Here is a 26068-nt window from a genome sequence, read left to right as displayed (position 1 = left end):
TTAGAGAGAAACACATACAGCAGCTAACTTTTATTACAGTGTATTATTACAACTGTTGTGTTTTAGTTGTTGTTAATCTCTTACTGTGCTTAGTTTATCAGTTAATCTTCTTTATCATATGTATGCACGTACAAACTATCCAACTTACCATGGTTTGACTTGCAACTTTTCAACATTATAGATTTACTGGGGCATTAAATGCATTTTCCACTTAAGCTGGGTTTGTTTGGACACACTCCATTGTAAGTCAAGGGAGCCACCTATATAGGAAAAAGAATGGTATATGTTTGGCAGGATTTGGTACTATCTGAGATTTCAAGGCATCTGTGGGGACACTTGAAATGTATCTCAGTCCCCAGCAATAAAGGGCGAGGGGACTGAGTAACAGAACAGACTCCTAGGTGGAAGAGTTCAGATTCTTAGGAGTTAACCACCGAGGAGCTGGTGTTGAGATATATTTAAATCACATAATTGGTTTGGTCTTTTCTTTTCATAAAATGTTACAGCAGAGCTGAAGAGCATGTGTCAGCATGGCCTACGAAAATTGTGTACCCTTTAATAGGAAGTTTGTGGCTGTTTCTGGGTGTTTGACAGTTAAGGAGGCTCTGTGTATGTTGGTGTGAGGCAGATACCTCTTGCAGGTGATATGGTGAAGTGGATGTCTTGCCAGATACCTATGTTGTGATCAGAAAATATGGTGAAAGTTTAAAACAGTTTTTAAAAATTTTATTATAGTAAAAGACACATTACCCTTATTCCCCTCCAAAATGCTCCCCTTCACTTTGAATACACCCCATCATTCTTACCACTTTCTGAAGCAGTTCTGAAAGTCCTCTTTCATGAGTGTCTTTCTTAGGCTGTCATGGCTGCCTTGATGTCCTGAATCAGTTGTAAACATTGACCTTTCATGGCCATTTTCACTTCAGGAAGAGCTGGAATCACAAGTCCCAGATCTGGTGAATAAACTGGAACAGGACATATCACAGTGTTGTTACAAGCTTACCTGCCTGTTGAATGGCACTCGGCAGCAGCACCCACCAGCTTTTTGATCATATCTTGTAAAGACATGTAATCCCAAATACTCTGGAGGCTGAGGCAGGAGGATTGCAACTTCAAGGCAGTTTAGTGAGATCATGTCTCAAAAAGGGTGGGGCTGCAGCTCAGTACCCTCTGGGTTCAATTCCCAGTACCCCACCACTGCAAGAAAGAGAGAAAGAGAGGGGTGGGGGAGAGAGAGGGAAAGAGATTAGAAAGGATGTTGAGGGATCCCATGTTTGTTTTATTTGGTATTATATGCCAAAATTTTATGTGAATTTTGGGACTTTTGACAGCTTATACATTAGCTGTTCCTTCAGAGTTCCATTTAAAAATGAATGAAACAACTCAGAATTGAGTGAGAAAACATGTTCCTTTTTTAAGTGTACATAACTAGAAACTCAAAGTCCTGGTTCACTCAGTATCAACTTCCATTACACTGGAGCCAGACAAGCAAATGGCCTTAAAAATATTGGAAACAAAATGGGCTTTATACTTTCTTCACACAGTTTTTCCATTTTTGACTTTTAAGAATTGTTTTCTGTCATTGAGTAGTAGTTAATAAATTTATAACATTGAAGATAAAAATTATGAAAATAAACGCAAGCACCTTGAATAAATTAGTATTTAAATTTTTACAGAGAAGAAAATCAGTGCTAAAGTGCTTGCTTCATATACCCTAGGCTCGGGGTTCAATTTCTGGCAACCCTCCCCCCAGTCATTTGTGGTGTTGGGTAATGGGAGCTTGGCAGGCTTGACCTAGAAACCAGTATTTACACCTCTCATCCTCTCAGCTTCCGCCCCTGATCTGAAGCTCTGCTCCGTTTTGGGACTGAGATGAGGAGAAGTAGGTACCTCATATGTTGTCTGCTCACCCAGCTGTGCTGCTTTTCTCCACTGTCCACAGAGGATGTCCTCCATTAGACTTTTGCTTTGATATTAATGTATCTACTCAGTAGAAAGAGAATATTAAACCGTTCACCTCAGAGAATCCAATTGCCCTTTCTCTGGGGCCTTGCCTCTCACCCTGTTAAACTGCTAGAAAGACACATTTCCATCCCCTGCATCTGTTATTTGCCAAAACTCTCTTGTTTTTGTGTTTTGACTCTTTGGACTACTATTGTTATTCTAATATACACAAAGTTAAAAGGGATTAGGTATTTGATTTTTAAATGTTATTATTGAAATATTGTTTGTTAATGATTCTGTTCTTGTTTTATTCCAAAATAAAGACTTGTTGCCTCTTACTCATTTTTGGCTGCATAAATAGACCAAGGGTTACTAATGGTCTATTGTGTGTGATGAAAAGTTGTTATGAAGGAATACCTTTGGGAACAGGAGCAGCATGTCTCAGAGGCAGGATTTTATGCTTAGAAAAACAGTAAAAACACTGATAAAATTGTAATTTTTAACAGGACAAAATTCCTCCCTTTGGGTTCAAGAACCTTTCATGTCACTATTGGACTAGTTTGCTTTACTAAAAAGACAGTTTCCCACTCTTTAAGTGAAATTTGGACACGTAACTTTAGTCACTTTTCTATGTTCCCTTTCCCTTGTTTCCTATCTTCCTGCAGCACCCCTTGAGGAAGATAATATTGCACCCGCACCTCACATTGGCGGGGGGGGGGTGCTGCTGATAGGTTGAGTAACTGTCCCTGGGTCACACGATCTAGGACACATGATGGTGAATGGCAGAAACAGGTGCCACCCAATCTTTGGTTATCTAGCGCCAAACTTTCACCACTTAAATAGGTTTGCTTGCCAATTTAAAACATTCTTGTCAGCTGGTTAATAAAAAGTTTTAAAAAATATTTATCACTTATCTTGCACTTGTTTACTTATCTCTGACTGCCAAGAATAGTGGTATTATCACACACGAGGACTGATTGCCACTTCCACCTTATTTTTAGTGAGGGTTAAGCCAATTTTGTTCCATTCATGAGTGACAGCTGTTATGATTTAATTTCCTTGTGATATGACATTGTTTATTCCATACTATGTATGTCGTACTCAAAGAATTTAAAGTTAAGCTGCTAATGTATTTCATAAGTTCTATGCAGAAATACATCTAATTAATGTAATTATCTCTTAGCCAAGTGGGAAACTTTTAAATACGAACAAAGTTAGGGTTAGGAGCTTGAAGGCTTGTATGCAAATGTGCGAGCTTGCTTTCTTACCTATCAGCTACACATACTGACAGCTTCCTTAAAGTGGCTTCAAAATTCTGTGTTCCTGAGATAATCAAATGGTATTAGGTAAAACAAAAGGACTTCTAGAAAACTCTTCCATGATATAATGAATTGTAACTAGCCAGGGATTTAATTTGACATGTCTAATTTAACATTGGATAAGGGGGCATGCTCTTTCTATTGACAACAAATATGTAATGGCTTTATTTTCTAAATGTAGTGTTTTCATATATTGTCTCATTTTTTAAAATAGCACTCTTTGCATAAAAAGACACTAATGTTCTCTATTAAATATTCTTGGACATTTGCATTAAAACATAAGTGCCTGGGGACAGAATGTAATTTCTTTCTCTGTTTATCCCACCCTCCTGAAGTTAGCCCCTTCATGGTTACCCCAGAGCTGCCCTCATTTTAACTACGTTTTTTAAAAAGGACCTTTTGGTTTTGTTAGTGTATTCCTAAGTAACGATGAGCTTATAGCATATGAGAGTTCTTAAAATTGCTATTGTTTTAAGTGACCTTCTCCTCTCTCTTGATAGCAAATGAAGAAGCATCCTTGCCGCCAATGTGACAAGTCTTTCAGCTCCTCCCACAGCCTGTGCCGCCATAATAGGATCAAGCACAAAGGCATCAGGAAAGTTTATACCTGCTCGTAAGTCATGATTTCTAACATGGAAGCAAAGTGAAAGGGTTGTCAGCACCTTTTGAAGGTTTTTGTTTTGTTCTGTTTGCTTTTGTTGTACTGGAGATTAAATTCAGGGAATACCTAGTTCTTCGCAGTTTGAGACAATTTCTTGCTAAATTGTTCAGACTGACCTCAAGCTTTTGATCTTCCTGCCACAGCCTCTCAGTTAGCTGAGATTATAGGTGTGCACCACCGTTTGCAGCTGTGTTTTCGGTTTTTTTTCCCATTAAGTGTATTGGTACATTTTAGGTATACAATACAGTTACGTTCATCATTGGGAACTTGTACCTTTACATGATGTATCTTGGTTCTTATGTTTTCCCCATTCCCCTGCCCTCCCTTCACCCTTCCACCCTTCCCTATTTACAGGCTGTTTCCATTTTTTTCATGTGCTCATATTTTTTCTTTTCCCTTCTTTCCTTTCCCCTACCCCTCCCACTTCCCCTAGTCCTTTAGACCTATTCTTCCTTTTCTCATTATCTATTATACATTTAGTCCTTATTTACACTTTCAGTTTCTCACACCAGAGAAACTATTCAGTATTTACACATGTGTGCTATTTATTTCATCTAAGAGTATGGCTTCAATGTGCATCCATGTGTTTTCATATTTTACCATTAACTTTTTGACTCTTCATCCTCTGTTCCAGGTTTTAGATTAAATTTCTTAACTGTATTCTATTTTGGCATACAGTTTTATTGATTGGCTCAACTCACTTGCATAGACCATGTACATTAGGCTTTTATAATATTTAGTGACATTTTTATTACTGAGAGTTGGGAGGGGTTTGTGGGTAGGCAGTAGGGATGTCCTTGTCCCTGCCCGTAGCAATTGGGCAGCATTGTAGATTGACTTGGCAGGTAAGTTTATTCAGTTTCAGAGGAAGCCTGGAAAGGGCCCAGTCCAGACCAGGTCCTGGGCCCTTTGGCGGTACATTGGCTGAGACCAGACACATGTGAGGGACTGAGTGGGGCTGTAAAGTCTCATGCCTCAGTGGCCAGTCACAAACTGCCTCTCTGGATGTGAAGACCAGATGTGTCATGTCATTGTTAGTGGACAATCTTTGCTACCCACTCAAGGGAGTTGGTAGAACAAGGTACTTTTCATCAGAGAGATCTCTAGGACCTCAAATATGGAGAGCCAGTGTGTAAGGCCACACAAACAGGGTCAGAGCAGGTGCTGTGGGCCTTGCGCACAGGGACAGACATGAAGCTGACTGTCACCCCAGGGAAAGTTCAGTGGGGCTTGGTTATTAGGGAAAGTTTCCTAGGTAGCCAAACAGGAATGAAATCAAAGAGGTAAAGTGATTTTGGTGAGGTGACAGTGCTCCATAAATAGTCTATGTTGAGACTGAATTAAAAGAATGAGAATTTAGGATGCCCTGGGCTGAGAAAGGAGAGAAAGGAGTCTGCTCAGCCATAATCCTTTACTGAAAGGTTTTGTTTCTTTCCATGTGAAGTCACTGTAAGGCAGTAAGATGCCAAGACTTCCTACTTAATTTACTGCCAGCAAAAATCTCTTCATGGATCAAGAGCTCATGTCCTGCCACTGCCCCAAAGAAGGTCAAGATTTGGGCCAGTCATTATTTGAAAGCAGATTTGGTTCAAAATAAGACCATGCTTTTCATCCTCCTTCATTGCAGTGGTACTTTTGATGTGATGCATAGTGTCCATCATCATAATGGTCATGAGCCTCTTTAAAACTGTTTTTGGCCTGATTTAAGAAAACAGTAAACTCCTATCTTTCAAACAAACTACCTTCATAATTACGATATTTTTAGCACAAGACAAAATGAAAACTGAAAGAATTGGTCTCTCAGTTTTCTACATTTGAGCCTATGTGTACTTGAGAAAGAAGCACCCTTTTGCTGATCCATGTACTTTGGGAATGTGTATTCAGTGAGCAAACCTGTTCAAGTGCTGTGGTGATAAAGACTCAGGTTACATCTGTGTTTTGGTAAGAAGTCTGGGCTAGAGGCTCTGTCTCATCACAGCAGAGTGGACAGGGGAATTAACAACAGCATGGCAGGCCCAGGAGGCACTGTCCTCCGCCTGATGGGTCAGTCATGGTGTAAATTCTGAAGGTGTTCTGTGTTGTTGTAAAGAAAACTTCGGAAATGTAATATTCAGCACTTTAAAATTAAGTCATACTTTGACTAAACCTAGAAAATATTCCAACTGAAGCAAATTAGTCTAGTTCTGCACCAACAGTGCTTTTTACAAAAAAGCATTTTTACATTTCTTCAAAACCTTTTTCACAAACTGGGAACTATGACTCATAGCAACATTGCTTGTTTCTCTTTGAGCCACTGGTGTTAATCTAGCTCATGGTGGCCTTCTGTGAATTCCGGGGGCTGTCACACAGGCCCTCCAGCTCTAGGCGGTCTACTGTAGCAGAGTGGTCTCTCTCCCTGTCTGTGCCCTGCAGGCACTGCCCCGACTCCCGGCGGACCTTCACTAAGCGGCTGATGCTGGAGAAGCACATCCAGCTGATGCACGGAATCAAGGATCCGGATGTGAAAGAAATGACTGAAGCCAGCAATGAGGAAGAAACCGAAATAAAGGAAGACACCAAGGTTAAACATTATAGCTCTTTTCTTCACAGTGAAGCTCTGTTGACTTGTTTTCTCTATGCATTCTCTTCATCTACCTTTGACTATGGTTACAGTTTAACAAATTCAGATTATATATAAGTATAAAACAGTGGATAATCCCCTCTACAGCCATTTTGACCCCTCAGCTTCTCCTGAAGGGTAACTTGCTAAGTTTGTTCTGTGCCCTTCCAGAAACAGCTTTAGGGATCTACTTGCTTATATAACTTAAAAATTTTATGATGATTTAGGGAAGTTGTCTTTTAGCTAGAGGAATGTATTAAAGACAGATTCTTCTTTTGATAGTATGTCAGTGGTGATAGGTTCCTAATAACAATTAGGTGATTCCTTAGTTCTTTGTAGCGATAAAGGATAAAACCACAAACTTATGTCCTCCCACCCTTTTTTGTGGTGCTGGGGACTGAACTCTGGGCCTTGCATGTGTTAGGTAAGTGCTCTACTATTGAGTTAATCTCCAGCCCCCAGGCCTTACCCTCATATTCTGTGAGCCTGTGTACAAGGCATAGTGTATACCATGTGCTGTTGGAGTTAAGGGAAGCCACCATTCAGCAGCCATCGCTGGCTTTGGTGCCACGCTACACCTTGAAAGCACTTAGATAAAGAAATTCACCAAAAACTGCTTTCAAAGGAGTTAATCGTTGTGTAAAAAGTTCATCAGACTAGTGTCACATCAAGACCTAGTCCTTCCCCACAGAAGTTAAAAGAACATGCGTGCAAAGAGAGCTTAGGCACAGGGCAGAGAAAGCTGGACCACAGGGAATGGAGAGGAAATGTCACTTGGGCTTGGACTTGTGGAGGATTTGATATGGGCAGGGATTAGGAAAGCTGGAATGGAGGAGAAAGACAAATGAAGAGGCTGCAAGAGGAGTTGCTGGGGGTGGGAGCAGCAGCTCCCTGCTTAGTCATGATGAAAACAAGAGCCTGATGTGTTCTGTCACATGAGCTCCTCCTCTGCCTCTCCAGACCTTGCCTCCTGTCCTCCCTGGGGCCACTCTGCCCCTCTAGTCACCCTGCTGTCCCCAGAACGTGGGGCCGAGGCGGGGTGTGGCTTCCTACTCCCTGGGGCTAACTCCTTTCTTTCCCTGAATGAGGTTCCTGTCCACCTTTACCACAGCCCTCCCTGGCCCCATATACCATACCTCTGCTCTCCCCAGCATGCCCTCTCCCACCTGCTTTGTTTTCCTGAGTCCTGTGTGCTCTAGATCCCTGTGCCTGTTTTGGTTTGCCCTGTCCTATGCCTGGACACGGTAACTGGGTTCCTGTTTGTGGGATGAAGGGATCTGCTCCTCTGGCGGAGCAGATGAATGACTTCAGAAGCCCTAGTCCTGCACTTACAGTCTGTACTTTCCTAGCAGCTCCAGTCATTCATTAAAGACACAGCAGGGCAGCTCCAGTTGTGTTATTTGCTATTTTTTCCCCCCAAAGGTCCCCAGTCCCAAGCGGAAGTTGGAAGAACCGGTTTTAGAGTTCAGACCTCCCAGAGGAGCCATCACTCAACCACTGAAAAAGCTCAAGATCAACGTGTTCAAGGTTCACAAGTGTGCGGTGTGCGGCTTCACCACTGAGAATCTGCTGCAGTTCCATGAGCACATCCCCCAGCACAAGTCGGATGGCTCGTCCTACCAGTGCCGGGAGTGTGGCCTCTGCTACACATCCCACGTCTCCCTGTCCCGGCACCTCTTCATCGTGCACAAGCTCAAGGAGCCCCAGCCAGTGTCCAAGCAGAACGGGGCTGGGGAGGACAGCCAGCAAGAGAACAAGCCCGGCCCTGAGGACGAGGCCCCGGACGGCCCTACATCAGACAGGAAGTGCAAGGTGTGTGCAAAGACCTTCGAAACGGAAGCTGCCTTAAACACGCACATGCGGACACACGGCATGGCCTTCATTAAGTCCAAAAGAATGAGTTCAGCCGAGAAATAGCCACAGATGTTCTGTAAGCAAAATCCCCATCCACATTGGAATTAAAAAAACATTTTTGTTACAAAAAGTTTGCAGTGTAATAGAGTTAACAGTACTGTCTAGGCTGTTGCAATATATTTCCTCTCAGTGTATCTTCTTCACCTGTCGGATTATCTCCTCCATAAGTATTATGACAGTATTTGAGTTTAAAAGAGTTTGTATATATTTAAACGAATAACTTTTTATACTCTTTGTTACATGTTTGTATCAGTATTTAGTGGAAAATGTTTTGAGTTTTTTGGGTTAGAATTTTTCTTTTTGTACTGTTTCTTTAAAACAGAGTTCTTAGGGGCAGTTCCTGACTTCAGACAAACCATTTTGTATGTTACAGATTTGAATAGGTTCGCTAATCAGAGGCTAACATAATGCCTTTTTAGGGTTTTTAAGTTTTAGAACTCACTACATAAATTGTAGGTGATCGTGGGTCTCAACAACACTGGGAACTTCTAAGTGTCTTAGCACTACTCCCAGTGGGCCTGACTCGAGAGCAGGGGTGGCTGGGACAGCTGCACTCCAGGGTGGGCATGGGGTGGTGGGTTGGCTCAGGCCGCACCAACCCAGCACCCAACCCAGTGTGTTTAAAGCAGCCTTGCAGGGACCTTCTTCCCAGCAGTGGACAGAACAGGCCAGGAATCCAGTAAGGAGTGTGGATTTGCTTATTTCCATCTTGCGAAATGGGGAAGAAGGGAATTCTGAAGGGAAAAAAATGAGGCTGATAGAGGCTGACTTAAGAGCACAAGGAGATAAAGCTTTGAAAGGGCTAGACTACTGTAAAAGTTACAAATATGTAGTTAGACCAGTAGATGTCTAGTCAGGTTTTTGTCCTGTAACTTATTAACTATAACACAGTTAAGAATATCAAGTACTTCTCTGGCTCTTGACAGGAAAAAAAGTCACAGTTGACCTAACCCTTTGCTGTCTAACCAGTTGGCGTTTCCTGTTCTGGGTGCTACTGCCAAACGTTCTGGTACTTAGAGTTGGGATGCACAACTTTAACCACCGACTTATTAAAGCAGCAGCCTGCACATTGCAGTTGGCCATTAGATGAAGCACTGAGCCACCTGGGTTTCATTTAGTCATTTCAGTAAGTACAGCTCACATCCGTAGTTCTGCGTATTGAAGCATCGGCGAGGTACTCTTCTGTCCCTTCTGTTTGTAGTTCTCTGGCAGAGTTATATATATGTTTGGGGTTTTTTGTTTTCTTTTGGTTATTGTTTTGTGGTTTCTTTTGCATTTTATATCTTGTATTTATCCCTGAACGTGTTTTGTACTTTTTTTTTTTGTAAGTAAAGAAATTCTTTTGTGTATATATAGATACTTGCATGATAGAATGTAGTTGGTGTTCGGTTCCTCAGAAGGTCTTGCTGCTGTCAGGTGTTACACACTACATCCATCATAACTGTATTAAACACATTTCATATGTAAATAAACGTGGGACATTTGGCCCTTGTGCTTCTGTGAGAGAGTTATTGATGGTGGGTCTCTGACATCTTCATGAAGTTAAGGAAGTGATTAATTGCTGGGACGGACTACAGGATACTGCCATATTCTTCCCACTCAGAAGAATGGCATATTCATTCTCGTTAATAATCAGCTTATTTGTCACTTCCTTCTTGACTCCATCAGTACAATCCAAGGGTGTGATTAAGTATTCCTCAACTTGAAGTTTGATTGCTGTTACTTGTTCCAAGTAATATTGTATTGCTCTGAGTTGTAACCATAGCACTTTCACATGTTTCTGCATTTGGACCTTGCAATAAACCTGTGTGGAGGGCCGCATGGGTCTGTATAGCCTAGTTTTACAGTTGAGGAAGCTGAGCTTAGATTAAGTTCTTTGCCTAAGCCCTCGTAGCTGGTAAGTGGCTTTGCATATTAGAACCCAAATATTTTGCTCTAAATCTAGTGCTCGCTCTATGTGGTTATGTACATATGGACAAATACTCATTTATTCAACAAATAAAAGTATGTGTAAAACATGATACTAGAACTTTTGTTTTTGGCATTACGGCTTTTATAAGGTAACCTGAAAGTCTTTCCACTTGTAAATACCCAGAAATGCTTGATAATATAGAATCGCTATCTGTTAAATGCCTGGTTGAATGTATAAGGAAGTTTTTTAAAATACTCTGGTCCAAAGCGAAGAAACTAAAATCCAGACTAAAAACCACTACACAGTGCTATAGCTCTGGAGGGAAACCTGGATGGTCAAGTCTTACGAAGCTGGCGCTGAACTGGAAGACACATCTTACGGAAGTCACCTGGAATACAGCACAGAGATAAGGAGATACGGAGCATAGGAAAGAGGTTAATAGTCAAGAACGACAAAACGAAAAGCTCCCACTTAGGTTTAATAGTTCCAGAAAGAGGAACAAGACAATTTAGAAAGATTAGAATGGAAATTTTAGCCATTAATGAAATACACGAATACTTGGGTTAACAGTGCTGAGCAAGAACACACAGGTTGGGACTGAAGTTCTGTCCATTCTCCATTGGTTGACATGCTAAGTGTGGGCCTTTGAGAGAGAATGCAGTCAGACCAAAAGCAGAATTCTGTGGGGGTATGCTCAGTGAGTTTTTAGGAAGCCCATCTGCTTTGTAGTGGAGAGGTGGGAGTGAAACTAGACAAGCTTAGGCCAAGTTATAAAGACTGAAAGCCGGGCTAGGTGGCATACACCTGTAATGCCGGCAGTCTGGGAGGCCAAGGCAGAAGGATCAAGTGTAGCCTCAGCAACTTAGCAAAACCTTGTCTCAGAATTAAAGGGCTAGAGATATAGCTCTGCAAAGGCTCTGGGTTCTATCCTTATACCAACCCCTCAAAAAAAAAAAAGGGCCTGAATGACATACTGAAGGTTTGTCCTTTGATAATTAGAAATGAGTTTTTTGGCCTGAGTAATGACATAAGCAGCTGAGTTGGTGGCAGTGTTTAGGATGGAAGGTGAGGAAGTGTATCAATCAGGATAGGTAGGCTATGCTATGCCATGCAACCTCAAGTCTAAATGGCTTATCACCAGATTTCTTATTTGCTCATCTTCAGTGTCCAGTGTGGACTGTTTGACATATGGTTTCCTATCTCCTGATCCCCATTTCCCCACTATTTAAAAATTACTGGTGACTGTGGTAAAAGGAAAGTGTGATTAAACGCTCTGGCCCAGAACTGAGAGGTGCCACTTCTCAAACTGATCAAAACCAGTCATGTTTTTCACTGTCACAAGGGAGCCAGGAAGTACTGCTTCCCATGTGCCCAAAAGGCTAAAAAAATTTGGACAGCATAAATAACCATCACAGGAATAGTTTAATTACTACAGGTCTGGTGCTGACACAGTATGAGGACTTGACCTATGTAGTAGGAGCAGGTTTGGAAAGAGGCTTCAGTTGTAATGAAAATTTCCAAAACAGTAACAAAAGCGTTTCATACAGTGGAGTGAAGAGAAGGATGTCAGATCTGAAAGTTCAAGCTTAAATGAGTTTGTCAGTTTAGATTAAATAGAAACATGGTAGTAAAAATTAGAAGACCTGGTTATAGGGATGATAATATGCTTTGAGTTTTAGATATATATTCAAGACAAGTTTTTGTTTCTAGATGGTGGGTGGTTAACAGCAATGAATACAGTAACAGCAGTGCATAAAGAATGGCAGCAAAAAGAGAAAAAGGAAAACATAGGCTTAGACTACATCCATTGACCTCTCCTCCCTTCTAAACACATTTTCTGCAGATTCCTAACTCCTACCATAGTTAAGTAGTATAAAGAACAACTGTTCCTAGGCCGGGGATTTAGCTCAGTGGTTCCGTCGCCTGCCTCGAAAGCACAAGGACCCGGGTTTGATCCCCAATACAAAAAAAGAACAACTGTTCCTCCCAAATCTCTGGTGGATACATTTCACCACTGCCTATATTTACACTAGTGAGCTCCATCATGGGAACTGACCAACAGTGAAATTTCCTCTTGAAAGATTTGGGAAGCCAATATTAATATAAAATATTAATATTAATATAATCATGTCCTGAGCACTTTTAAAAATGCCTACTTGGAAGGGAAATAAAAGAAAATGCCTGAAGGATTTTGTAAAATGTGACTCGGAGAAACGTATCACTTATCTCAGAGGAAAATCTGAAAATGAAGTGGAGTATGCCAATTCAGATGTGCAGTGGTTTCCATGACATATGCACACCCGCTTAGCAAATTTCAGATGCTATAAAGATTCTGGATTGTAGCTCTTAATCTTAGCATACATCTAAATAAGGAAACTTAGACTTAGTTTCCTTAAAAATTGAGCTCCTCCTCTGGCATTCTTGCTGTTTATGCAAATGGATTATTGAACCTTCTTTTTTTGCTTAGAAAATTTTTCTACCCCGGCAAACGCAAGGTTCTGAGTTTGATCCCCAGTACCACACACAAAAAAAATTCTGTCACAGCCCTCACATCCTTACTAATTGAATTGTAAGCCATGAGGATATGACCACATGAACTTATTTGTCTGCAAAGATCATGGTAACCACAAAGCAAAAAATGTTCAGTGATACACAAAACAAATGCAAAGCATTCAAAGAATACCATTACAAAACTATCAGACTACAAAGAAGATAGCAAGAGAGGTAGAAACAAATTATATCCCAGAAAACCAGAACACAGATTACAAAATGGCAGTATTAAGTCCTCCTTATCAGTCACTACTTTGAATGTAAATGGACTATATTTTTTTTTAAAAAAAAAAAAGGATTAAGAGTGGTTGGGTGACTTGAAAAGACCTTTGTATATGCTATGTACAGCACTCGCTTCACCTTTACAGACACAGAATAAGTGATAGAGGGGAAAAGGTATTCCACATAAGTGGAAACCAAAAGAGAACAGAGGTAGCTATACTTGTAACTCACAAAATAGACTTTAAGTCAAAAAACAGAAACAAAAATATAAAAAGGAATCAATTTATCAAGAGGTTATACTAGTTGTAAATATGTATGTACTCGATATTGAAACATCTAAATATATAAAGAAAATATTAATAGACCTGGAGGGAGAGATAGATTGTAATACAAAAATAGGGGGCTTCAATTCCTAACTTTCAATAATAGACATATCCAGACAAATTAAGGAAATAATTGGACTTCAACTATGCTTCAGACCAAAGAGACCTAACAGACATGTACAGAATATTCTATCCAGAAACAACAGAATACATATTCAAGTACACACACAACTTTGTCCAGGATAATTCACGTATTATGCCACAAAACAAGTCTGAACAAGTTTAAGAGGATAGAAATCAAGAGAAATTCAGGAGAAATTGTGCGAAATTCACAAATATATGGAAATTAACATGCTACTAACAAGAATCGATCAGAAAAGAAATAGTCTTCGGATAAATGAAAATGGAAACACAACATTCCAAAAGGTATGGGATGCAGCAAAAGTGGTTTGAAGAAGGAATGTATAGCAATAAATCCCTACATCTCTGTAGAACCTCTTCCCACTCCTAGAAGATTCTAGACTAGCAGATGTAATTCTGTAACCATTACCCCAAACCCACTCATTTTGAACAGTTCAGCATCATCCACGTGATTTGAGTGTGGGGCTGAATTTGAGATCGGTCAGTGTCGGGAAACAAGCATTTTTTTCCTCTCACATTTGTTGTCTTCCCTAAGCATTCTTTTCATACCTATTTTTCCTTCCCTACAATCTCTGAATTTTGGTGAATATTTTAGTAAAAATTCAGTACACTGGATGATAAAATCTTCATAATCAACCTACATTTTTGTGGGAGTTTTCTTGTTTATATTTGTTGCTTTCTTTGGAAGGGTAGAGCTGGGGATGCCTGACACAACATCTTGTTTCAATTAGGATCCCAGCAGGATACAGATAGCACATTAGAAAAGGTCTGACTTTAAAGAAATTAAGGAAGTGACTATATATAGATCAGTGGGACACTGAAGCACCTAGAGACTAGCAAAATGGGGAGCCACTCAGGCATGAGAAACCTAAATAGGTAGGGAAGCTGGAGCCTCAGATCAGGGCTACTTGACAGCATCCGTGGCCAGAGCAGAACACAGCCACTGGCAGGTCCATGGTGCCGCTGGGAGGAAGTGGGGAGGCAAGTTACCAGGAACATGTTTCCTCACAAATGTTCCGGCTGCACCCCTCCCACATTGGTCAGGGCTAAGTAAAGGACAGGTAGCTACAGTGATAGTCTGTAGATGTCAGTATGCTGGGCACAGAAGAGGACAGAGAAGGGGGGATGAAAGATTACACCTGTTTCATTATCAACACACATTTTATCTCTTCCTGGTAGGCTGTCATATGGAACAGTGTGTTTAGGATTCTACATTTACCTTTGCTTTCTAATTATCTCACCAGGTTTATCCTGAAATTATACCTTATTTTTACTCAAAGAAACAATAGTATTTTCCAGAAAATATCCAGTTTCTAAATTCAATGTATGAGGTTAGTTCTGAGTCATAATGCCACACTATGTATAATGTTTCATGGTATTTAAGGGAACTGATTATTCAATTTGCTTTGCTTTTTTTAAAAGCTGCTTATTCCTAAGTTTTTGTTATAGTTAAAATTGTAAATTATACTACCATGGCAGATCTACTTCTAAATACAAGAAAGACCATGTCTAGAAGACTATGGTGGAAAAAAGACTGTATTTGAATCTACCAGAGCACACCTTCCACTCAGTTCCAGGTACTGTGGGTTTAGCCCACAAGTAATTTCTGACATTCAGGTCAAGTCAGGCTTAATTGGTCTATTTATTTCTGGAAAATAAACATCATTTATGAAAAAGAGCAAGGCAAGCATAGATCTGCAAATTGGTGGGGACATTGTGAGCTGAGAAGGACTGGGAAGAGTGGAGCTATATCTACTGCCACCTATAAGCAGACATGATCGACATTTATTGTGCCAGTTCAGCCTCCTTAACATCCTTTCTAGAGCTGGGGCATCTGCCTTTGTATGAACCTTGGCCAAAGATATATCTCACTCCTGCTATGGAGGCCAGATGGTCATTCGCTTTATCCCTGGCAGCCTGGGAGGGTGACTGATCTTGACCAAAACCACGTTCCTGCCTCGAAACAAAGAAGCAGGAACAGAGTAAATGAATCCGTTCTCTTGGCACAGTGGCAACGTCCTGGTGACTGCTGACTGAAAGCTACTTTGTGAATTGTACTTGTTTGGTCGGGGGAGGGAGGCCAGGCTGCTTCTAAGGAATCTCTGAACCATCTTGGGTGCAAGGGGTCCCCATACCATGGTGGGACACTGAATTTTAGACTTCTGCCTTCTGAATAAGACGCCATTCCAATAATATGCCAATGTCAATTATTTTAGCAGAGGCTTACCAAGATAAACAAGTGTTGTTTTCAATAACGAGAGACTAATCCCAGACCTGCCTCCTCCACATCCTGTCACCTCCCCTACCTCATCTCCTGCCACTTCTCACTCCCACCTCCACCCTTTTTGTTCCTGTCATTGTTCACATTCTCGTTCCAGGACCTTGGCCCTTATGGCTCTCTCTTCTGGAATGTTCTTCCCTCAGTTTTTTCCATTTGGGCTTTTTCACTTCATTCCAGTCAGAGGTCTCCTGACTCAGAAAGCCTTTCACAGCTCCTCTGCTGAAATGTGCTGCCCAACCAGCAGCACACATCTGCTCCCCCCCCCCCCCTCGACATTTTGTTATTTTTCTTCCTAGCACTTGCCTCAGCCCAGCATTACGTGCCTATTTGCTGACTGTCTGCCACCCTCTGGATGAATGTTCTAAGCATGTCCATGGGCTCTGCTTGCTTCCTAATTTGTAGTCATCTTTTCCTCTCAAGGGAAGAGACATTTTTCATCTTGCAACCTGAGAGCATGAGGGATTTCATTTTTTCCATTTAGTTGGTCTTTATTCCTGTCAGCAAAGACAGATTTCTGTGTTCTCAAACTCATTACTAAATGATAGAGGCCTAATGCCCTTTCCTTTTCAGTAGTTCTTGAATAAAATGACTGTGGCATTCACAATAGCATCAGCCAGCTGATTGCTGCTAGAAATGATAAAGGCCTGCTTTCAGGAAAGGAAGACATTATTTATTTTCCTGTCCCGTTTTCATGCCTAGGACACTGCCTTGCATAAAACAGGGGCCTAAAATATCTTTGGAAAACTATTAAGTTTTCTCAAACATGGACTAGTCATGATCTTATTTCTTAGTGGTTGTGACAAACTTTAAGAGGGCCTTGTGCTATTAATTACTCAAAAATAAGATTTTCTTTCTCCCTTTTTATTTAGGAGCTGTTTTAAAACAATTTTATGTAGTTTTGACAAATGATTAAAATATGGGTACAGGGTCTGCTCGTTATGCTTTTTATCCCATTCAACAAAAGTTGGAGTATTTAACACAATTCTAAAACCAATTATCATTCTTATTCTTATTTTCAATGACTGCACAATGTCAGCAACTGTCTCTTGTGAATAAATCCAGTTTTCAGAAACCTTTTCTGTTTAATGATTTATACGTATTCAAATAAACTAACCTCCAGTTTTTGAATTCCTTCCCTTCACACTTTCTAAAAGGCAGAAAGACAGTTAAGCACAGGAAATAACAGCTTTGAGAAGTCTAATGCTAACAGGTATGTTTATGACCCGTGAGTCTATAATGTTCCCGTGTGATGAGTGCTGACAGACTACTATGAAACACCTGCATGAGGTAGGCTGACTTTATGATTTTACAGGTGGTGAAATGGAACCAGCTTCCAACAGAGCCAGGACAGAAATCCTATTTCTGGTGCCAAATTAGGTTTTTCCTTTACCACAAATACAATTCCAGCTGGATGCTATCTTCCTTTCTCCACTGGAATTTCAAGCTCTCCTACCTTTGGCACCATCATCAGAGGTGTGTCACAGCAACCCACATAATAATGGCAGGGCATTCTCCCGTGGGTGCAGGGGATGCAGAGGGTTCAGTCACAGGAGCCCTCCTTTGCCCAAGAACCACTGAAGCTCAGCTCTGGCCTCTGACACCTTGGCTGAGCACCTCCAAGGGTGGAGCCTCTGTTCCACTCAGAAGAGCCTAGTTCATCTTGGATCACTCTGACTAGAGACTTCTGTCGTTTTGAAACTGTCCCTTTATCATTTGGATCCAACAATCTGTTTTTTCAGTTCACTTAATCAATACCTGAACTATTTCAGCCTGTAAGCCTGAGTGCTATTTTTCCCCTGTTGGACCAAAACCACACCATAATAAATTGCCACAATAGCTACTATCCACTAAGGGCTCCTATGGGTCCAGGACTGCAAAGCTTCCTTGTACATTATTGTACATTATCTGGATGTCTGATATAAATATATACTACAATCTGCCAGGTGGTCGTAGGCATTTTAGAATATATAAATAATAGCTAACGTGTCTTGAATATTTATGAGTCAAATACTCTTTTAGTACTTTAAATATATCATTTAAATATCACAATTCCCAAAAGGTAAAGACTATGATTATTCTCATTTTCCAGATAAAGTCAGTGAGGCTGGCCTAGGACACACAGGTAGTGATAGCCTTATTCCTTTCTTTCCTTTTTTTTTTGCATTTGTTCATTGAAGCTGTAGGGATCAAACCTATGGCCTTTGTAGTAAGCTACATTCCCAGCCCCCCTTTATTTATTTTTTAAATTTTGTGACAGAGTCTCACTAAGTCACTAAGTTGCCCAGGCTTTACTGGAACTTGTGATCCTCCTGCCTCAGCCTCCCAGAGTGTTGGGATTACACGTGTGCCACAGCACCTGGATCTCTTTTTATTTTGAAACAAGGTCTTGCTAAACTGCCCAAACTATCCTCAAACTTTCAATCCTGCCTTGCCTTCCTAGTAGCTGGAATCACAGGTGTGCACCTAGGTTTGTCTCTTAACAATGACACCAACTGCCTCTTGAGCCAAGCCCAGGAAAATACAAAGAGCATGATGGCTGCCAGCTGGAGCTCCTGGTGTGTAAGACAAGAGGCAGGAAGAGGTAGAGAGCATGCAAAGTCATCAGGGAACACAGGGAAAGGCTGTCCTCACGCCCTAGTCTCACCCCAAGGGAAGCCCAGGAGGGGTCCTTGAAGAGCCAGCACCTATTCAGAAAAATAAACAGGGGTGAATGAGTACAGCCCCAGAGGAGGGGTTGGAGAGAAGGCGCTCTGCACTGAGGGCCAGGCAGGAACAAAGGAGCCAGGCGGACAGACAGTGTGAGCTGGAAGAGCAGCAGCCAGCCGGGTGCGGGAAGATGCTCTGCTGCCCACAGGAAGTGGAGCAGAGTCACAGCCACCCACATGTGCAGACTCGGTCTGGCAGTGTAAACAAGATCTGCAGACATTGCATCACCTTTTAAATGGAACTATAAAAGTTACTATTTAAAGAAAGCATTTCTGGAAAAAGAATATTTTACACTGAGAAATCCAGATTGACATGTTTTACCATCCTTTAGGGTAACTGAATGCCATCGTGGTGGCCTTTTGTCAGTGTCCTTTCCCCTCAGGATGTGTGTCCTAAACCTACGAGTGAGAGTGTATGTGTGTTTTTCCTACTGTGATCACCCCTTCCATGGGAGACGCCACTTCCAAAGTCAAGCAAATTCACTGAGTCGCATAACCCAGATGATCAGAGACCCTCTGTTGCTTATTACCCATCTAAGCATTTTATACATTGGATTTGTCATCATTCTTGAGCAAAAATCAAATGTCGCCACTTAACATCACTGGCATATTTTTTTTTTAAACCCAGAGATATAGACCAGACCATCCAACCAGAGAAAATTAAGCTGTATCCACGTTAGTGGGAAACGTTAATCTGCATCACTAAAGCAGGCCAGGTGGTCGGTGCCCCCACATCCACAGTGCTATTTTACTTAACAATAGCAAGTTGTATATAAATTGGTTTCCATGGTTTGTTCATCTCTGCCGCCTTGCAGGTGGCTGAGGAAACATGGCTTGTCTCTCTGCTTGTTAAGGAGTGAGCAATGTCACATTTACCCCAACACGTAAGAGACAAGTGCTTCATAAATAGAAGGTTCTTTGTCTAAGAAGGGAGGCTCATCCTGACAGGTTGAGAGATAATGATGGTCTCCACTTTACTCTTTTGCCTGCTCTCTTTTCAATTATCTTTTGTTTTTCCTGCAAGAAACATTTCTCTCAAGTGCATGCAAGATACTGATGAATTTCTTTCTGATCTGAATTCAGTGACGCCCAAAGAATACGCCCTGAGAAGTAAGTAGGCTTCCCTAGCCCATTGGGTAGGTGAACAGGGCAGTCTGATGTCTGTGCTAGAAGCATTCTCCACAAACTTGAGAGAATTAAAAACGCAGCACCAAATAGGGATGAGAAGACAAGCCTCAGCTTACAAGTTGCTTGGGGTGTGCGTGTGTGTGCGTGTGTGTGCGTGTGCGTGTGCGTGTGTGTGTGTGTGCGTGTGTTGTCAGTCTAGCCAGAGGCCTTTCCTGAGAACCAAGCTTTTAAGAATTATTTAGATTGGGTGTTGCTGTTTATTATCGAAGTTGATAACCTCATTGTCACATGATATAGCTTGGTTTATTTCTTTTTTTAGACATTTACTCTGCTTTTGATAATAAGTCTTTATTGTTCAGGGAGAAAGTCTGGTCCATTTTATGCATAATAGTAAATTGTAAGGAGGGCAGGGGATTTAGCTCAGTGGTGCCGCTGCCTGCCTTGGAGGTGCAAGGTCCTGAGTTCAATCCCCGGCACTGGAAAAAAAAATTAAATAAATAAATAAATTCTAAGGAGTGTGTTGGTAAAGGCCCTGGCTCAGGCTAGAAGGAGATTGTAGCCAAGCCACTTTGCATGTAATATGTATGGATTTCAGGTAGCTACAATTTTTTTTTTTTTTTTTTGAGACTGGTTCTCTCTATGTAGCCCAGCCTAGCTTCAAACTCTTGGTGATCCTCCTGCCTCAGCCTCCCAAGTGCTGGGATTATAGGTGTGTGCCATCAAGCCTGGCTCCTGCAATTTTTAAAAAATGTTTCCCAAAGTCATTCTCACAACTGAAGGAATACATACTTTTCTGCCAAAAAGCGGCACCCCCCCACACCAGGGAAGTAACCTCTCCTTCAGGAGAATGATTCATTGTTGTTAGTGAAAGGCACAGACAAGGAGAAAATCTAGAAACTATTTCTAAAACCAGATAAACTAACCTAGCAATTTCCATTTAGAATGCAGGACTACTTAATTTTTTATTGAAAAACACTTAGTAGAATAACATACCCCATAAAGTTAAAAGTTTTTATCTAATATAGGGTAATTCAAAATAGCACATGATTTGAAACAGTTGCTATTCTACACTGGATCAGATGCCCTGGTATTTAATGAAATGGTGGTAAAATATAAATCCAATTAATTCAGTAGCCATTTTCTTCAAGTCCCATTTTGGAATTGGTTATGTTTTGCTACAACACTTGGTGATACTGATAGGCAACATTGCGACAAACCCAGGCCAAATAAGCTGGCCAAGAGACTCCAGAAGGTGTGATGCTGGCTGGGGTTTCTGGTAATGAAGAGGCGGCCCATATTGTCATCATTAGTCACAGCCCCTCTAACATTATTTGCCTTACAAGCTACTGTAGTCATGCACCAACCGTGTTCCATCTACTGTAGGAGCCTGAAAACAGAAAATCTTCTCCTTTTTTAGTAAACAAACAAAAAATCCTCAAGATAAATGGTTCAAGGAAGAACTGAATGGGGCTGGAGACTTAGCTCAGGGCACCACACCTGCCTCGCAAGCACAAGGTCCTGAGTTCGATCCCCAGTACCAAATAAATAAATAAATAAAGCCAAAGAAAGAACTGAATGACTTATATAAGTGGAATAGAGGATTATTAACTTATTTTAATAGATAAATACATCTGTCTGTAGATATCTGAACTGATTTTCATTCTAATGTACCAGAAAATACTTGGCATTGCTGCCTTGACATTTTGCCTGAGATCTTTGAGCACAGCATGTGTTTTTGACTTTGGTTCTCAGCAAGGTTTTCCTGGCAGTCATGTGGATGGAAAAACAAGAGTTAGTGGTAAGTTCTTTGAGTGGCAGGCACCCATCTGAGCCCTGTGCAGGGGTTGATTCGTTTAGTCCCAAAGCTCCTCTTTTAGGAGGTGGGGAGAGTTTTTATCATCTATTTTAGAAATGGGGAACCCAGCCAGAGAGATGTGAAAGATCTTGCCCAAAGTGGTACGGATAGGTTTTCATTCCTGGGCCTGTACTTTGCATCTTTGCCTAAAAAATAAGCAACAACAAAAGAAGCAAGAAAACAAAACCAAACCCAGCAGCCAAAATATATCAATACTGAGATTACACCGAGATACATTAAGAAGAAAACATGTTGCAGACAGATGGATTATATACAGCAGCTAAATTTAAACCAGCGCAAATTAAGGCTGGCTGTTGCTAAATGTACATAGTTCAAATGTTATGAAATGCTTGAGAGTTGGGTGTGGTGACGTACACCTGTGACCCCAATACTCTGGGAGGCTGTGGCAGGAGGATGGCAAGTCTGAGCTCAACCTGGGCAACTTAGGTGACTTGGTGAGATCCTGTCTCAAAATAAATAAATTTAAAAGGGCTGGAGATACAGCTCAGTGCAAAGGCCCTGGGTTGAATCCCCAGTACTGAATTTTCAAAAAAGCATGAGAATGACAACCTCTATGTTCAGTTGGGGATAGCTTTGGAGAGGGAGGTGAGCGAGTGACTGGGGACACACTAGGTTTCAAGGGATTGGCTGAGTTTCGTTTTAAGCTGAGTGATGGGAACATAGGTGATTGTATTATTCTTTATGCCTTTTTGTTGTTTGGGGTTTTTTTGGTACCGGAGATTGAACTCGTGTTCTTGCGCCTGCACAGCAGGCAGCGAAACCACTGAGCTAAATCCCTGGCTCTTTATGCCTTTTTAATGTAGTAAGCATTACATAATTACAGTTTTAAAGTGCCAGCCCCAATTCAAAACAGAGATGACAACCCACATGGGGCCGCGTAGGCTGCAGGTGATGGGCAGAAACCCGAGGAATCAGGTGGGAAGATGCCCCTTGAAGCACACAGAGGTGTTTGGCCTTGCAGACAGAAATTAGAGTCACTGCAGAGCAGGAGAAAGGCTGGTCTTTAGAGACTCAGTCTGCGTGGGCAGGACAGGTTAAAGTGTACAGATATTGTGGGAAAGAAGTTTAGTAATGAGGCTCAGCGTCTTTCCTCCATTCGTCTCCTTTTGCTAACAGACAATTATCTACCAACTTAACAAGAAAAAAAATCCACCAGATATTCCTGTGTGCTTTGATTTTGCTACCTTATAGGGTATTGGGCTCTTACTTAATACCTCTTGTCACTATCCAGCCCTGAGCATTCTCTTCCCTCTGGTTCTGATTTTGTTTTAAACTCTACAATCCACAGAAATTCTAGAAATCTGCATGTCACATAGTAATGGCTGGCACCCTCCCCCTGATTCATCATTTTCTTCTCCATTTTCTTTCTCTTTCACCACTACTGTGTTAGCTGTCTTCCTCCTTCCGGACCCTCATCTTTTCCCATTTAAGGGACTGTGCCCTCCCTGTCTGCAATGTTCTATGCCAGCGATGGTGAACCTTTCAGAGATCGAGTTACCAAATTGCAACCCAAAATGACTTATTTATCCTAAAGTGGCAACACTGCAATTAAACTTGAATACTGAAGTTTTAATTTAGAAAAAGCCACTCATACATTAAAGAAAAAAAAATAACAGCTTTCAATGATACACATATGCCATAGGTTTACCACCACTGTCCTACGCTGATGATCTTCTTTCTCCACCTGACTTCCAGAACCTTCCAGAACCAGGTTCTGTGTTCCTTTCCTCATCTTAATTTTTCTTATAAGCTAGGTTTGGAGACCAGCGGTTAAGCTCTTGAGCCACAGAAATTGTGCTAGATTGGCAGTAGAGTTACGTGATTTCTCCCAGGCCATTTCACTTTGTTCAACCAGTTTCCTCACCGTGAAATGGCCAGCTGTGTTTCCCCTACTGTGAAAAATCAACAGCAGCTTTAAAAAAATGCCAATTCCTAGGCCCAGGTGTGTGCTACATCTGGTCCGTGCGGGCTTGTGAGAGTTAATTGTTAAATTGTCAAGCTGGTTGTTGAACAGTTATTTTTATGGGTTAAATCAAATATATTTATAATTAAATTATGCTAAGAATAAAAGTAATAGTCAAAATTCATCATTTCCTGGCTATCTGAATATATGTTACCATTATCTACAGTCAGTTTGTAAGATTGTGCTGGTAATCAAATCCAGAGCTTCACACAAGCTAGGCAAAGGCTGTTCCACTGAGCTACCTCCCCAGGCCCCTATTACCTGTGCTCTTGAAACTATTTCCACCTATTGCTTCTGTATGGTGGGAATTGCTGCTACACTATTGTGCTTGGCCTCCCAACTCCAAAGTTGGGAGCAGCACTGTGGGAATTGGTAGTCAGCTGTGGAGTCAGTATCTTGCAATTGCTGCAGGTGGGGTTCATTGTTTTGTCAACTGTTTAGATTTAAGTAATTGGAGACATTGTGAGGTACGAAAGTTGAACAAAGTTGTGTAACAGCAGTAGACATCACATTGTCAATACCACAAAAAAGATGAGGAAATATTCTGCAGTATTCAAACTGTCATCTGATCAGCACAAGTTTCTCATATCATGGACCAGTGCTTGTAGTTTTGACATACATCTTTCTTGTTTCACATTAGTATTACTCATTATGGCGAACAGAAACACCAATATTTATATCAGGGTTATACTTATTTGTCAACTGAAACCACAGATTGGCTATAGATACAAGAGTTCAGTCAAAACACACACACACACACACACACAACCAATGAAAGTATTTTGTGGGAGTCAATTGGGTATTTGCACATAAGGATTATTGTAGATTTCATTATTATTTGTATTATGTGTGTGTTATGGATTGAATTGTGTTCCCTCCAAATCCATAAGTCCTAACACCAGTACCTCAGCATTTGGAGATAGGACCTTTAAAGAGATAATTAAACTGGATGTGGTGGCACATACCTGTAATCCCAGCCTTCTGGAAGGGGTGAGCCCAGCCTGGATAATTTAGTGATTTTATGAGACTCTGTCTCAAAATAAAAAATAAAAGGAGAGGCTGGGGTTGTAGCTTAGTGCAAAGGCCCTCCCTGGGTTCAATGTCCAGCAATGATAGGTAGAGAGATAGACAGAGAGATATACAGACAGACAGACACTGGTAGATAATTTAAGTTGAAAGGATGAGTAGAGAGGGCCCTAATCCAAGGGCAGGTACCCTTATAAAAGAGGCGATTAGGACACAGACCTGCTTCCAGGAAAAGACCATGTGGGGACACACAGCAATGAGGCAGCCATCTGGAAGCCAAAGAGAGAGCCCTGAGAAGAAAGCACGGCTCACACTCGGTTCTTGGACATAACAGCCTCCAGGTCTGTGAGGCAATGAGTTCCTGGGTTTAAGGCACCCAGTGTGTGGCATTTCATTGTGGCACCTCTAGCGAACTAATGCAGTGTGCCCCATGTCCTTTATATCAGTATAATTTTAATACCACCCACTTGGAGAGGGGGTTGAATTGTCCTCAGGAGGAGATGTTGGAACCTTAATCCTTGGTTCCTGTGGATGTAAACTTACTTGGGCCTCTGCAGACAGCAAATTAAGATGAGGTTTGCTACTTGATTAGGGCAGGCCCTAATCCAATGATCAGTGGCATTCAATGAGGAAATTTGGACACAGACAGAGACACATAGGCAGAATGCCATGTGACAATGCAGGCAGAGACTGGAGCACTGCATCTGCAAGCAAAGGAAAGCCAAGGATTGCTGGCAGCCAGCAGGAGCCAGGAGAGAGGCGGGGAGCACACTCTTCCCCCCACAACCTCCAAAAGAGGCCACCCTGCCAACCCCTTGATTTCACTCTTCTGGTCTCCAGAACGGAGAGAATAAATTTTTATTGTTTTAAAGTCACCACTTTGTGGAGCTCTGTTAGCTCCACAGCTCTGGAAAACGAAAATAGAGTGCAGTGGCCTCTCGAATACACTCTTTAGAAGTAAAAGCATGCCTTATTATGTGCAATAGGAAAAAAAAATCATCCAGCTGGTCTTGGGGAGAGCCTGGGCCTCATTTTCCCGGAGATGCAGCAGACTCACAGAGCCGTTTCTCAAAACCCAAGGTGACTCACTCCGGACACTGTCTGCAGCACAGGCTTTGCAGGGGCAGTGGCACACATGGAATTATTCCTCTGCTCTGCCCAGTGTGGCCCTGTGGCTTTACATGATTTCTGCATTTTCCTGCACTTTATTCCTCTAGACAGAAGGATGAGGGAGGAAGGCCAGCCACTGTTCCCAAGCTGCCTGCAAAGCTTTTCATTTCCTGTTTTCTCTCAGCTCATAAGATCCTTGAAATCTTCCCCCAGGCCAGGTTTGCTCTCAAACTTCCTTAACCCTTTATGTCCCTGGAGCAAGTCCCTGAGTCCACTCTGAAGGTCAGGATGCTGCACTTCCTGCCCCGAGCATACCTCTTTGATTTCATCTTTTCTCTCCTGAAGAGACAATTCTTTATGCTGTCTCTGTGCCTCATCTTTTCTCTTGGAAGCC

General features: G+C 41.6%; 2 protein-coding genes across 17 annotated transcripts in view; both read left to right on the top strand.

Annotated features, from left to right (window-relative positions):
* Znf532 (zinc finger protein 532) overlaps window positions 1-10458 on the top strand; it is a 118101-nt gene extending 107643 nt beyond the window's left edge. For all 16 annotated transcript variants that reach the window (XM_087192032.1, XM_021239293.2, XM_087192029.1 and 13 more), the window contains 3 exons: window positions 3764-3876; window positions 6337-6484; window positions 7946-10458. In XM_087192032.1, the coding sequence (XP_087048158.1) occupies window positions 3764-3876; window positions 6337-6484; window positions 7946-8440 (756 nt within the window). In that variant the 3' untranslated portion in view covers window positions 8441-10458. The remainder of the gene's footprint in view (window positions 1-3763; window positions 3877-6336; window positions 6485-7945) is intronic.
* A 7303-nt stretch (window positions 10459-17761) lies between these two features.
* Window positions 17762-26068, top strand: part of LOC101712794 (O-acyltransferase like protein-like) — a 62339-nt gene continuing 54032 nt past the window's right edge. The window contains exon 1 of the mRNA XM_004858465.4: window positions 17762-19681. Within this exon, the coding sequence (XP_004858522.4) occupies window positions 19531-19681 (151 nt within the window). The 5' untranslated portion in view covers window positions 17762-19530. The remainder of the gene's footprint in view (window positions 19682-26068) is intronic.

This window comes from Heterocephalus glaber, unplaced genomic scaffold (genome assembly GCF_053883595.1).
Source record: "Heterocephalus glaber isolate CG9 unplaced genomic scaffold, H.glaber_assembly_v1.0 deba00000331, whole genome shotgun sequence".
In the NCBI taxonomy this organism is placed as follows: domain Eukaryota; kingdom Metazoa; phylum Chordata; class Mammalia; order Rodentia; family Bathyergidae; genus Heterocephalus; species Heterocephalus glaber.
The sequence above is the reverse complement of the archived record's forward strand: the minus strand, read 5'-3'. Positions and strand labels throughout refer to the sequence as shown.